The sequence below is a fragment of the Abramis brama genome (assembly GCF_963993115.1).
Source record: "Abramis brama genome assembly, chromosome: 6".
In the NCBI taxonomy this organism is placed as follows: Eukaryota; Metazoa; Chordata; class Actinopteri; order Cypriniformes; family Leuciscidae; genus Abramis; species Abramis brama.
Window position 1 is genome coordinate 9077801 of NC_139968.1, and position 14922 is coordinate 9092722.

General features: G+C 42.7%; 1 protein-coding gene across 1 annotated transcript; it reads left to right on the forward strand.

Annotated features, from left to right (window-relative positions):
- Positions 1-4749: 4749 nt before the first annotated feature.
- On the forward strand, positions 4750-10005 carry LOC311085541 (tripartite motif-containing protein 16-like). The gene is made up of 7 exons (XM_084118035.1): positions 4750-5390; positions 5797-5892; positions 5992-6225; positions 6692-6851; positions 7111-7149; positions 8187-8234; positions 8462-10005. The coding sequence occupies exons 1-7, from the start codon at positions 4818-4820 to the stop codon at positions 8983-8985; spliced, it is 1674 nt and encodes a 557-aa protein (XP_083974161.1). The 5' UTR covers positions 4750-4817; the 3' UTR covers positions 8986-10005.
- The last annotated feature ends 4917 nt before the right edge of the window (positions 10006-14922 follow it).

Here is a 14922-nt window from a genome sequence, read left to right on the forward strand (position 1 = left end):
ATCTGATTAGTGAGTTTGAACGTCTCACATTTGGGTTAAAGTCACATGGTCAGGGAAAGGATAAAACAAGATTTTAACTGTTGCTCTGGCTCTTTTATTCTCTGGGACCCTTTCTTGGGGCTCTCTCACTTTACCTCTTTTCATTCTCTCTCTCTCTCTCTCTCTTTCTCTCTCTCTCTCTCTCTCTCTCTTTCTCTCTCTATCTCTCTCTATCTCTCAGGTAACATTTTACATATGCTGGGTACAATTAATGGTATAAGTTATCATCATCTCATACATCTATTTTCAGGCGCGCTGGAAGCTGTTTCATGCGAGGGGGGCTGGGGGCTGGGGGCTGGGTTGGAAAATATGTGATTTCATTATGTTGTGGCTGACTACAAGACATGAAATTTCTCTGTACTGTATATGTGTTGTAGCCATTAAAGCTGCAGTAGGTAACTTTTGTAAAAATGTATTTTTTACATATTTGTTAAAACTGTCATTATGTCCTGACAGTAGAATATGAGACAGATAATCTGTGGAAAAAAATCAAGCTCCTCTGGCTCCTCCCAGTGGTCCTATTGCCATTTGCAGAAATACACAGCTCCCGGTCAGAAACAACCAATCAGAGCCAGGAGGAGTGTCTTAGCAGTGTCAATCAAGCTCATGTACGCGCTGATCACACCCCTCTCTCTCGTACCGTCGTTCAAAATCAAGATTGCCGATGTGCCGCAGCTGTGCTAATGGCGGACAAACAACCAAAGCTGCCAATTTCTCGAGTGGCACCAGCTCATACGACAAAGACAGGTAAACGTAAAAAGACTGATGACGATAAACAAGCCCGTCGGAGCCCATTGACTAAAACTCTAGCTTCATAACATACAGATAAAATGTCACGCACTGTGCAAAGCAACAACTGAAACCTGCTTATTCACTGGCTTGTCATGTTGCTGAAATAATGTAATAGCAAACCTTATTTAGCATTACACATCGCTAGAATAATTACTTACATACTGTAACCTTACCGTTATATTATCTTGCTAGCTATTTATAACTTATAGAAAAAGTGCAACGTTATGAAGCTGCATTACATGTATTGCAAAATACGTAATGATTTGAGGACCAAGTTTGAAGTCAAAGTATGGGCAGGCCATAGTCAATGTAAAGCATATTGTTGATGTTTCGATTGTTGACTTTTGTCATGAGTCAGGTTATCTTCTCCCTTTCTCTCTATCCTTTCACACACACACACACACACACACACACACAAACACACACACACACACTCTTTCTCTCTCTCTCTCTCTCTCTCTCTCTCTCTCTCTCTCTCTCTCTCTCTAACCCGCACCTGTTAGTCATCGCAATCAGCGCTCGCGCTGCTTTGCGATGACACCTGTTCCCACTTTCTCCTTAATGCTCACTCTTTATCTAGTGTTGGTTCAAGCAGTCATTTGTCGGATTATTGTTTCATGTCATGAGTTTCAACTGTTGCTCTCTTCTTGTCTATAAGATATTTGGAAGAACTCACCTTGTCCTGTCTGTCCAGTACAGTCTGTGTCAACTTGTCTTGTCTGTCCGGTACAGCCTGCATCTAAGTGTTCTCTGAGCCCTGCTTCTGCTTCATGAGTGCCTCTGCGTTCCCTGGCTGAGATACCAACTAATCAGTGTCTCCATCTCTACGGGTGACCAGATCCAAGTCTTCATCGGGACAGAAGTTTTTTTGACTGTTTATGTTTTCTCCAGCTCTGGGTGCTTCAATGACAGACTGCCTTCTTTACCTTATTCATTAAAGACTGTTAAAACCTGTGAACTTCTGCTTTTCGATCCTTTTTCCTTATAACTGTGACAACTTTGGTTTTCATTTGGTTTTTGTTTTCATCTGTTCATTCGTTGTTGTTACCGAACTATTAGTATTATAATAATTTACTTTTGTGGTGTAAAAGTCAGTTAACAGCTACCCAGAGAGAGGCCACTCACCTGCTTTTAGATCCAACCTCACTCTGGCACGGTGACGTGCAGCGTGGATGTCCCGCGGTCTCGGTCCAGCCCCAACGTGGATAACGAGTGGGAGGAGAAACACCACAATGACAGCGGAGCACATGGCGAGCTGTCAAAACAGTGCTTGTGTGCTCCAAATACAACAACGCACGCAGACAAAAGACAAAAAACACAGCATATCAGACCAACGTCATGACAGCAACACCCCCCCCCCAAAAAAAAATAAATAAATAAATAAAATAAAAAATACAAGGCACACAGACGTCATGAAAGCAACCCCCCCCCCCCCCCACATACTTACCACAAACCTACTGCAAACATACTATGTTGACGATCAGCCTCCGCTTTGGTCCGTCTGGAAACCCGGGCCAAGCCCTCCTCAGCCCTTATCCAGGTGCTACGACACAGACGGACAAAGGCCAAGGCAGACGGGACTGTGATTCTGTGCAGAGAAAAGAGGTGGTTGATAACCCACAGAACATTGCAAAAGAGACATACCCATAGACACTAACTGCAGGGAGTTGTGGGAATATTCCACCAATGATAGCTGCTGACTCCAGGAACACAGACTATGTGACTCCAGGCAGTGGAGAGCTCACTCAAGATCCTGGTTGGCTCGCTCTGTCTGCCCGTTGGTCTGAGGATGAAAACCTTAAGACTCATTGAGGCCCCGATCTGTCTACAGAACTCTTTCATAAAACCAGGAGACAAATTGGGGTCCTCTGTCAGAGACCACGTCCACCGGAAGACCATGGATCCATGTGGTCCACCACCACCTTTGCTGTCTCCTTGGTGGAGGGGAGGTTGGGTAAGGGGATAAAATGGGCCGCCTTGGAGAAGCCATCCACCACCGTCAGAATCATGGTGTACCTCTCAACAAAATCAAGAGCCAGGTGTGACCAAGGACGAGAGGGAATGGGCGAAGGCTGCAACAGACCAACAGGAGTCCGGTTAGACGTCTTATTTTGAGCGCATACCGAGCAAGCCAACACAAGCTGCCAGACATCTTGGGCCATGGATGGCCACGAAAACCTCCAAACCCCCGGATGACAGGCTACTCTGGACTCATGCCCCCACCGAAGGACCTCAGGACACAGAGCAGCCAGCACAAACAACCGACCTTTTCGGACACCCCCTCGGGACCTCCCCCCCCACACACACAGCCACTCGACATCTCAGGAAAGGGACCCCACCACCACCTCCCTGGAGAGAATGGTTTCGGGGGCCATCTCCCCCCCAGGATCCTTGAACAGACGAGACAGTGTGTCAGGCTTAACATTTTTGGAGCTCAGCCAATACGAGAGGGAGAAGTTAAACCGCCCAAAGAAGAATGCAAAGTGGGCCTGGCAAACATTTAATCTCTTGGCCTCTTGGGCTTGCTCTAAATTCTTGTGATCCGTCCAGACCAAGAAGGGCTGCGCTGCTCCCTCCGACCAGTGACGCCAGAGCCAGCCTGACTGCCAGCAGCTCCCTGTTACTTATGTCATAATTTCTCTCAATGGGGCTCAGACAGTGAGAGAAGGCACAAGGGTGCACCTTCCCATCTCTGGGGAACCGCTGGGGCAGGACCGTGCCTCCCCCGACATCGGAGGCATCCACCACAACAATGAATTCCCGCTCAGAATCTGGAAGACTAAGAACAGGAACAGAGATGAAACGGGACTTAAGACAGTTAAAGGCCTCCTGAGCCTGAGAATTCCATCTGAACAGTACCTTAGGAGAGGTGAGTGCTGTTAAGTGTGCAGCAACCGGGCTAAAGTTCCGGATGAATCGCCTATAGAAGTTAGCGAACCCCAGAAACCACTGCAGCGCCTTCCAGAGAGTCAGGGGTTGGCCACTCAGCCTTACCTTAGCGGGATCGACTTTGATCGTTGGGGTGTTGAAGGCTGTCCAGATCAAATGGCAGGCATTACGGAGGTCTAGCTTGGTAAAGACCCTGGCTCCCTGTAGCAACTCAAAAGCTGATGACATCAGAGGCGGAGGATACCTGTTTCTCATGGTGATGTCATTTAGACCCCGGTAGTCAATGCAGGGTCGCAGGGAGCCATCCTTCTTAACGACGAAGAACCCAGCCCCAGCGGGCGAGGAAGAGGGACGATGAGGCCGGCATTTAAGGATTCCTGAATATACTTGTCCATGGCCTCTCTCTCAGGACCAGATAAGGAATACAGACGACCCTTGGGCGAAGAAATTCCTGGGAGGAGATTGATGGATAATTAAGGATAACGAGTGGGAGGGGAAACACCACAATGATAGCAGAGCTCACATGGTGAGCTGTTAAAACAAAACCCATGTGCTCAAAGGACAACAAGGCACGCAGACACAGAGATAAAAGACAAAAAAAACAAAAAAAAACACAGAAGATCAGACCGAAGTAATAGTATAGGCCTATTTATAAAGCAATGTTAATCGACAGCCTTTGTCACTGTATAGAATACTATAAAATAATATACTGTCTGTCTCATTCTATCATATCTATCTATAATACATCAGCTCACAAAAGAATGTTATTTCAAACACTCGACTGATGTTATGAAGTAAGTTTGTAGTAAAAACATGTTATTACATGTCGTTTGTTAGACAACAGGTTTATGAACGCTTCACATTACAAGTTTGGACAGATGTTTGACGCATGTTGCTCTTTCAAATGAACGTTATATGTGACTGAAACTTGCAGTGCTTTCAGAGATGAGCAGCATTTACTACTACAGACACACCCGTTTTACACACGTCACTCAAACACAGAAGCAGGAAACTATTTCAAACCAATTCAGTGAAACAGAAACTAAAGTATTGTTGAGCTGTTGTGTGTTTGTGTCTCTCTGTATTCATGCAGTAAAATGGCTGAGGCCAGAATTTCTCAGGATGAGTTCATGTGTCCAGTGTGTCTGGATCTCCTGAAGGATCCAGTGACCATCCACTGTGGACACAGTTACTGTAAGATCTGTATTACAGGCCACTGGGATCAGGAGGATGAGAAGAGAGTCTACAGCTGCCCTCAGTGCAGACAGACCTTCAGTCCAAGACCTGCTTTGGGTAAAAACACCATTCTGGCTGAACTGGTGGAGAAACTGAAGAAGACTAAACTTCCTGCTGACTGTTACGCTGAAGCCGGAGATGTGGAGTGTGACGTCTGTACTGGAAGAAAATACAAAGCCGTCAAGTCCTGTCTGGTGTGTCAGGAATCTTACTGTCAAACTCATTTTGACCCTCATGAGGAATATCACTCACGTAAGCCACACAAAGTGATTGATGCCACTGGACGACTGCAGGACATGATCTGCCGTAAACATGATAAAGAGCTAGAAATGTACTGTATCATTGATCAACAATACATTTGTGTGCTGTGCAAGGATTATGAACATAAAAAACACAAAACTGAATCAGCTGCAGCACAGAGGACTGAGAAACAGGTATGAACTTGAAGAGATTGTTCAAGCAAAAATAAAATTCTGTCTTAATTTACTCACCGTCATATCGATCTAAAACTTTCTTCTGTGGAATGTAAAATATGACATTTTGAAGAACGTCTCATCTATTTTGGACTACACATTCACAGTTTTAACCTCAAAGAGACAAAAAGTAATCTAAACAACTTCAGTGGTCAGCTTAAGTCAGCTTAATTATACTGAATGTGCACTTGTAGTGTTCTTCAAATCTCAAATCTTTAAAAATGGGACTTGCAGATAATATAATGTTAATCACATAAAAGGTCACTTACGAGTAAAAGTAAATGAAATAATGCTGACACTTTGGATTCATATTCGTTCATAATCTCTCGTTTTATGTGACATTTCCTGTTATTATTTTGACCTTTAGACTCAGCTGAAGGAGACTCAGATAAAGCTCCGTCAGAGAATCCAGCAGAGAGAGAAAGATCTTCAGCAGCTGAGAGAGGCTGTGGCGTCTCATAAGGTGAGTCTGGAGAACAAGAGTAGTTTGTGAAACTCTCAGTTAGGACTCTCCTCCTTCAGTCCTGCTGAACTCACTGTGTGATTGTGATGTGTGTAACAGCGCTCTGCACAGACAGCAGTGGAGGACAGTGAGAGGATCTTTACTGAGCTCATCCGCTCCATTGAGAGAAGCCGCTCTGAGGCGACACAGCGGATCAGAGATCAGGAAAAGTCTGCAGTGAGTCGAGCTGAAGAACGACTAAAGCGACTGGAGCAGGAGATCAATGATCTGAGGAGGAGAGACGCTGAGCTGGAGCAGCTTTCACACACACAGCATCACATCCATTTCCTCCAGGTAACAGAGATCTAGAAGAACAGGATAATAGTGGACTAACTTTAACCATATTTCAAAGATGATTGAATTTAAAGATGTAATTAAATCCTACTTAAGTGGCCAACAAATACTCTAAAGTTCAGCTACTTACATTTAATGTAAATTTTAATTATAATACATTCATATAATTGCAAATAACATTCAGTTAAGTGTACAAACACATTATTCAATCTGCACTTGAGTATAACTTTATGTATTTCCATAATAAGTATATTTTAAAAGTGTGCTAAAGTGGCAAATACTAGAATTTGTATCATAAATGCCACATAATGAATATTATAAGAAAGTCTCTGATTGTGTGAAAGTGCTGGATTGAGCTGAATTACTGAAGATAAATCAAGTCAACAAGTGCTGCACAGATCTGATAGTAGTGCAGGTTATTGAGTGAAGTGTGGAGCTGATAAGTTTTGATTTCTGTTTTCTGTAGAGTTTCCAGTCTCTCTCAGCACCTCCTGAATCTACAGATGTAAATGACGTTCCCTTCAGTTCTCTCTCTTCTTTTGATGGAGTGAGAGAATCTGTCCATCAGCTGAAAGTCAAACTGGAGGATTTCTGCAAAGAGGAGCTCAAGAAGATCTCTGACAGAGGTAAAGTCCTGGGCCTCCATGGAATTTAGGATTAAATCCAATTTATGTGTCAAGTCACTTTTATTTATATATCACTTTTTACAGTACAGATTGTTTCAATTAACTTTCATTAGCTTTACCGAGATAACAGGACAATAATGCAACAAAGTTTGTTTCTAAAAAAAAAAAAATAGAGCCACAGTCCAGCTTAAGTAGGTTCAGTGATAGTTAATTTTTGTTGTAAAAAAAAGTTATTTATTTAGTTAATTTATCTATACAGCCGCTCTGGAGAAAACAGAGATGTCATCGTCCAACTCAGGTGAGTTCTCATATTGTCACGTTTCCATTTGTGTTTTGGACTGTCTTTATTGCATTCAGTTTCTTGTATACCCTGCTTCTGTGTTTTTGGTTTAGTCCCTGTAACCTAGTTTTCCCCAGTCTGTCTAATTAGTAATTTCACTCACCTGTGCCCTGTTAATTTCCTCGTTAATTATCTTGTTAGTCCCTATGTATTTAAGCCCTGTGTTTTCCTTCAGTGTTTGTTGGTTCTCGTCAATGTTGGTGTGTGTATTCTGATTATTTGCTTCTCCTGAGTTATTGTTTGAGTAAAACACTTTAGTAATTGAACCTTTTGCCTTCCTGGTCTTCATTTGCCTGCACACATCGTGACACATATAATGGTGTCAATGCAGGGAGATCAATAATATTGTTTAATATTCAATTAAATGTCCCCAACTAAGCAAGCCAAAAGCCAAAGTTGACAAAGGCGACAGTGGCAAGGAACCAAAACTCTATCAGGTGACAGAATGGAGAAAAAACCTTGGCAAAAAAAACCCAGGCTCAGTCGGGGGCCAGTTCTCCTCTGGCCAATGAACGAACAGTGTATAATTATAATTCAGGCAGCATTATAGGTCAGAAGTAAGATTGAATCTGAAAATTCTGAATATTATCCAGTTCTGGTTGAAGATTGGAGTCACGCCGGTATGTTGAGGATACGGGTGTGTTGAGGATCAGTGCCGATGGCTGTCGTGTCGATGAGGCCTTCACAGGGGAGAGTCTAGTTGACACAATCTCTGCTGACACTTCAGGGATGCGTTGTGGTCATGTCTAGGCGCAGGTCCTCCATTTGGTCTGGATATGGCCCAGATCCGGCTGACTTCAGTAAACCCCGGAATAAACAGAACAACTAACATTAGCGTAGATGCCATTGAAGCCCCTGGAGATTCATTTGCTCTCAGAAATGAGTCCAACATCATCTAATGTTATGTAGAACATTAAAATAAGAAATGTGTGGAAACGGATTAATTTTATCGTATCATTTCTCTTCACACTGTTCATGTCTGTTTATTTCCACAGTCACATTCACCAACATTAATCCCAAAACCAGGAATGACTTCCTACAATGTAAGTCAAGAAAACTAGCAGAAAAACTCACTGAGTGTGTTCATGTCCTTCCTGTAGAAGCTGAAAGAAATCATGATTTATGAGTTTAATAATTGATAATTTAAACGATTATCAGCTGTACTGAGACACTGCTGATACACTGAATATTAAGTTATGTAGAGTTCAGATACATTAAAAGATCAGACAGATTCATAATTCCTGATTCTGATGTGTTTTCTCTCCATCAGATTCCCATCAGCTCACTCTGGATCTGAACACAGTGAATAAACGCCTCAGTCTGTCTGAGAGGAACAGAGTGATTACTTACATTGGCACAGTCCAGCCGTATCCTGATCATCCCGACAGATTTGATTATTGGCCTCAGGTGTTGTGTAGAGAGAGTGTGTGTGGACGCTGTTACTGGGAGATTGAGTGGAGTGGGAATAATGGTGTGTATATATCAGTGTCATATAAGAGCATCAGCAGGAAGAGAAAGGGTATTGAGTGTGGGTTTGGAGGGAATGTTCAGTCCTGGAGTTTGTACTGTACTCCCTCCAGTTACTCATTCAGACACAATAAGAAAGCGACTGATCTTCCTGCAGTGTCGCTCAGCCGTAGAATAGGAGTGTATGTGGATCCCAGTGCAGGAACTCTCTCCTTCTACAGCGTCTCTGACACAATGAGCCTCATCCACACAGTCCAGACCACATTCACTCAGCCACTCTATCCTGGGTTTTATGTTTGGTTTGGATCATCAGTGAAACTGTGTTGATGCATCAGAATAGACTGTAGAGAGATTTTGCCCATAATACTTTGAGATTTCACAGTCTTTTTATGGGCCCTATCTTGCACCCAGCGCAATTGACTTTGTACACCGACGCATGTATCATTCCTATTTTGCACCCGATGCACAGCAGACTTTTCCCTCCACAGACGCACATCGGTTAACTAGGGAATGAACTTGCGCTCCCCGGGGCGGTTCAGCGCAAAGAGGAGGCGTGTTCCGGCGTAAACGTTCCCTCATGCTATTTTGCAGGTTTAGAAAACAATTCCGCCACTAACCGAAAAAACTAGTTTAAAGTCAGTGGCGCGTTGCGCATGTTATTCATATGGTATTTTAAGGACGCATGCTTGGCCATAATCAATGTAGCGTGTGCACAACGCGCATGCACTTTGCTTATCTCATCTACACACAGACGCAGCAGTTTTCATTTTTGCAAATCATACATTATTACGATAGATAGATAGATAGATAGATAGATAGATAGATAGATAGATAGATAGATTGATTAATTTACCCAAATTATCATACGCCTGTTTAACCAAAGCTAATTTGGGTGTGTTTCTCCATCCCCAATGTCACTTCTCTGTGTTTTACGGCCGTGACGAGAACGTCGGTCTCCTCGGCTGTGAACCGCTCCTGGCGTGCGCCTGGCAAATCCGCCGTTACAATACCAATCCGCAATGGAAAAAGCACGTCTGCTCTTAAAGGGAATGTGAGATGTCGCTCTGATTGGTTTATTTCACGTTACGCCCAAACCACACCTATGAATAATGAAGCTACTTCAGACCAACCCATTTTAGATTTGCGCCTGGCGCAAGAGTCATTTATCCCGCCGTTATAATAGCAACAGCGCCCAAGACCCGCCCTCAAAGTTACTTGCGTTTCGCGCTTGATACTTGCGTTTCAGATCGTTAAAATAGGGCCCATTGTCTCTTTATCACATTATTTTTACAACTTCTGTCACTGAAATAATATAAGAACAAATGTGTGTAATAAATCCTCATAGACAATAAGGTGTGTGTGTGTGTGTGTTTGTCCCTTTCATGTTTCACATTAGTTTTTTATTATAATTTTCTTTTTCTTTTTTGTATTTACAGATGTTTTTAACAGTCAGGTGAATGTACTGAGTAAATGCTATACAGTGCATCCGGAAAGTATTCACAGCGCTTCACTTTTTCTATCTCCTTCACTAGCCTATAATTTGTATTATTTAAAATTACTTTTAACATTTAAAAACAGACGTTTTCAAATTCCAAAGCTTAAGGTTCCTATTGGCAATACTGACTTAGGCTACAGTTTTCCTGGTAGCCTTGAGTAAATTAACTTGTCTAATTATTCATAAAAACATAGAAATATCAGTTGAGCCTATGTTTACTTTCTTAACTGACACAGACGAAAATGAAAAGACTATCACAGTTCAGCTTTAGGAGGGGAAGAAATAGGGCAGACTGAGAGAAAAATAAAGTTGAAGATGAGGAGAGAGCAGATATTGATAAATAATCTAATGCCCACTGACATGGTTTTAAAGCTATTTCTTATCCATTTTTTTTTTTTGGATAAAAAAAAATTGCACATATGTAGATCAGAGAAATCCAAATTTTCTCGGGGGAGCATGCACCCGAACCCCCCTAACTACCTCACATTTGAATGCCCGTGTCTGTGGGTGGGGCTATGGATGGTAATGTGGGCTGGCGTGCTACAGTGCCAGGGCTGAATTTTTGTCCCAGTCCATTTTCAGCCCAATCAATTTTAACATAGAATCGTCGTCATATCAGTGTAAATGTAGATGAACCAAAATAAGTATAAGTATTGTGATAGTTCTTGTGACATTCTTGTCCCAAAACGTATTGCTATACCACGATACTCAATATGTTGTCCCACGGTGAGTAATTTTTCCCTGTTGCACCTACACAAAATTTGAGGGTTCCCCCACCTGCCAAATCCCACATAATGCAGAGCGACCCAGATTAGCGTCGGATTAGCCTGTTGGGGTTGTATTCGCTATAACAACTGCCTCGCTCTACATTATGCCGCTTATTACATGGCTACCGAATAAATCAATAATTTGACACAAAATTTTGATTTAAAAAGGAGTTTATTGATTTTAAAACGATTGTATTGCTTCCGCTAAAGAAAATAGTCCGTTCCGTGGTTAGAATCCTGCGTCCATAGCAACGCTCTGTTTTTCATGGCAACGGTGTGTTGTCCTTAGCAGCGTCTGTTATCAAGATATAACAGACCGCATTCTACATTAGAATTCAACCAAGCCATGTAATAAGTAAGGAATAATTGACGAAAGGTCATTGAATTATTAGAAAAATAATAATAGGTATAACGCTCGGGTGTGCATTATTTTTTCTAATAATTCAATGGCCTGGGGTCAATTATTCCGCTTATACTACAGTTACCACACCTCGAAACATTGTTCAGATGATATATTTCAAGACGTTTGTCAAGTTTTTGTCATTAAAACGCTCTTGCATTTAGGACTAGATCCTTGGCTTTAGATCCTTGGCTTGATTTTCGTTTGTACTTTTGTTTCCTGAGAGGATCAAGCTCCATTTCTTTCTTTCTGTAGCGGAAGGTGCCCAGGAGCTTCTCAGGCCTGTTTCACACTTGTGCCCTGTGACAGACATGATCTGCCTGCTCTCCAGCCCTGCCTCTGACAGCATTTGAACTGCAGTGCTTCTTAATGAATGGTTGGTGTATCTTTTGGATAACCCGACTGCCCAGCTGATGTGCGGAAGCATGTTTCCAAGATAGTTCACACCCATCGGTTCGTGGGAATACCAGCAATCTCTCCTGTCAAGCTCCTCCTGTGAATCTTTCAGTGGATGAAGATAGAAGGATGTGGCATCAGGTGGGCATTTGGCGATGTACTTTCTGAAACTTTTAACTGGGCAAAGGGGGTCCCCTGGATTGGCAAACATGAATCCTCGGTAGCAGTCTTTGTTGGGATCGGTGGGCTTGTTGTGTTTTTTTGTTTCTGCATTATAAGACAAGCAAATATATTCATCATCATTTTCGTCTTTTTTAATGAGGAATGAATGCTTTCTTAATTCTCGATTTCCTTCACGCCCCCTCCTTGCCAGGTTCAGCTGAATGTCAAACCAGACCTTGCGAACCAGCCAGGGGGGTAATCCAGCATCCAAAAAGCGTACCACCCCCGAGGGCCACCATTGGCTAACAAGCCATCACCTGCTGTTAGCATTCCATTGACTCCCATTCATTTTGGCGTCACTTTGACAGCGAATAACTTTACATCTGAGGCATTTAAAGACTCTATTTGTCCATTGTTTATTTCTAAAGAAACATGACAATGTATAAAAGGCTCCATTACCTTGTATCTTACGTTATGGCCCCATAGAAGCAGTTTTTGTAAAAATAGGCTAACGATTGTGTCATAACCACGCGACTCTCTGGAAATTACCGTATAGACAGGAGGAGAAGCTCACAGTCAATCTGGGGGGCGTGGAGGCATTAAGTCCGATAAAGTCAAGGGAAAAGCCCATAGAGCAGAGATCCCCAACCCCCGGGCCGCGGATCAGTACCGGTCCGTGGGACATTTGGTACCGGGCCGCACAGAAAGAATAAATAATTTGCCGTATTTTCCGGACTGTAAGTCGCTCTGGAGTATAAGTCGCATCAGTCAAAAAATGTGTCATGAAGAGGAAAAAACATATAGCCTATAAGTCGCACTGGATTATAAATCGCATTTATTTAGAAATTTATTTAAAAAAAAAAAAAAAAAAAAGACACTAAAAGACTGCTTTAAAACTTGCATAGAGACCTCAAACAGAAAGCACAAAGCCTATTTTTAAATTTAATTTCGTTTTGTATTAATTGTATCTTAATTTTAATCAATGTTTCATCAACCAATTGCCTGGATTTAATAAATAAGAAGTAAATGTAGTAGAAAATAGATAATCACATGGAGGCGCAGGCGTGTGAACTGGACCTCACAGACCTGAGACACATATAGAAAGCTTGAAATTTATACTTTTAAACAGAAAAATTCAAAACGAAAGAAAACAGACTGCTCTCTGCTTATGTAATTCGTATGAAATGTGCATTTCTCTCTGGCGCGTTCAATACTGCGAAGATCGCGAGTCAGCATCGTCAAATTCAAATTCTCTCCGTTACATCCGTCTATGACTCACTCTTGGCGCATAGCAACGCTTGTCTCAGTCACGTGATACGTTACCGCTAAAAATAAACCCACAAGCTAGCAAAATGAGTAAAAAACAAACGTCTCTGGAAAGTTTCTTTGCGAAGGGGAAACGGCCCATTGAGGAGACAGTAAGAAGAGCCTACGACTTCCAAGAAAAAGAAAGCTGCATTTAACAGACAATACCAGGAGTCCTACTTGAAATATGGATTTATCGCAACAAGTGATTTACACGCACCAAGCCCGCTCTGCATAATATGTGGCAACCAGCTCTCTAATGAGGCAATGAAGCCTTCAAAATTGCTTCGTCACTTGGAGACCAAGCACCCAGCATTAAAAGACAAGCCTTTTGAGTATTTTGAAAGAAAAAAGTGTGAACAAGAAGGCCAGAAGCAATTACTGAGGGCCACCACATCAATAAATGCGAGTGCGCTGAGAGCATCATACTTGGTGGCTAACCGTATTGCTAAGGCTAAGAAGGCATTCACTATTGGTGAAGAATTGATCCTTCCCGCCACAAAAGCCATTTGCCGTGAACTTCTAGGAGATGCTGCGGTTAAAAAGATAGCACAGGTGCCTCTTTCGGCTAGCACCGTCACTCGGCGCATTGACGAAATAGCAGAGGACATTGAAACACAATTGTTGGAGAGGATAAATACATCACCTTGGTACGCACTCCAGGTTGACGAGTCTACAGATATTGACAACAAGGCAATACTACTTGTTTATGTGCGATATCTTCATCAGGAGGATGTGCATGAGGATATGTTATGTGCACTATCGTTGCCAACCAAAACCACAGCCGCAGAACTATTCAAGTCGCTGGATGACTATATATCAGGAAAACTGAAATGGTCCTTTTGTGTTGGCATATGCACAGACGGAGCTGCTGCCATGACTGGACGGCTGTCTGGTTTAACGGATTAAAGAGGTTGCACCTGAATGTGAGTCTACGCATTGTGTCATTCATAGGGAAATACTGGCTAGCCGAAAAATGCCACCGGAACTTAACAGTGTATTGAATGATGTTGTTAAAGTTATTAACCACATCAAAGCACACGCCCTTAACTCGCGTCTGTTCGAGCAGCTTTGTGAGGAGATGGACGCGGAGCACAGACGTCTCTTATACACAGAAATAAGATGGTTATCCCGAGGGAGATCGCTGGCCAGAGTGTTTGAATTACGAGAGCTGCTGCAGAGATTTCTCTCAGAAAAAAGTCACCGCTGGCAGCACATTTTAGTGACGAGGAATGGGTCGCAAAACTCGCTTACTTATGCAACATATTCAGCCTGCTCAATGAACTCCATCTGTCACTTCAGGGGAAAATGACAACAGTCTTCAAGTTGGCTGATAAAGTAGCTGCAGTTTCCAACATTGGCGGGGATTTTGGAAGAGACTGAGCCCGAGCCTTCATTCTCCCAGCTGGTGCACGATCACCATTTCGCTTTTAAAAGAGTTCGAGCGCTACTTCCCAACCACAAAAGACCCACGAACTGCCAAGGAATGGATTCGCGACCCATTTGTCAACAAAAACCAGGTGAATCCAGCATGTCTGTGCAAGAAGAAGATCAACTGCTGGAGATCGCAAATGACGGCGGCCTTAAAAGTATGTTCGAGACAACAACTCTGCCGGTGTTCTTGATAAAGGTCATGACAGAATACCCTGAGATCGCCACCACAGCACAAAAGCGATGTTACGAGGACGCTGCTAATAAAGTAGGCCTACACATTGGATTCACGTTTATTATAATATTTT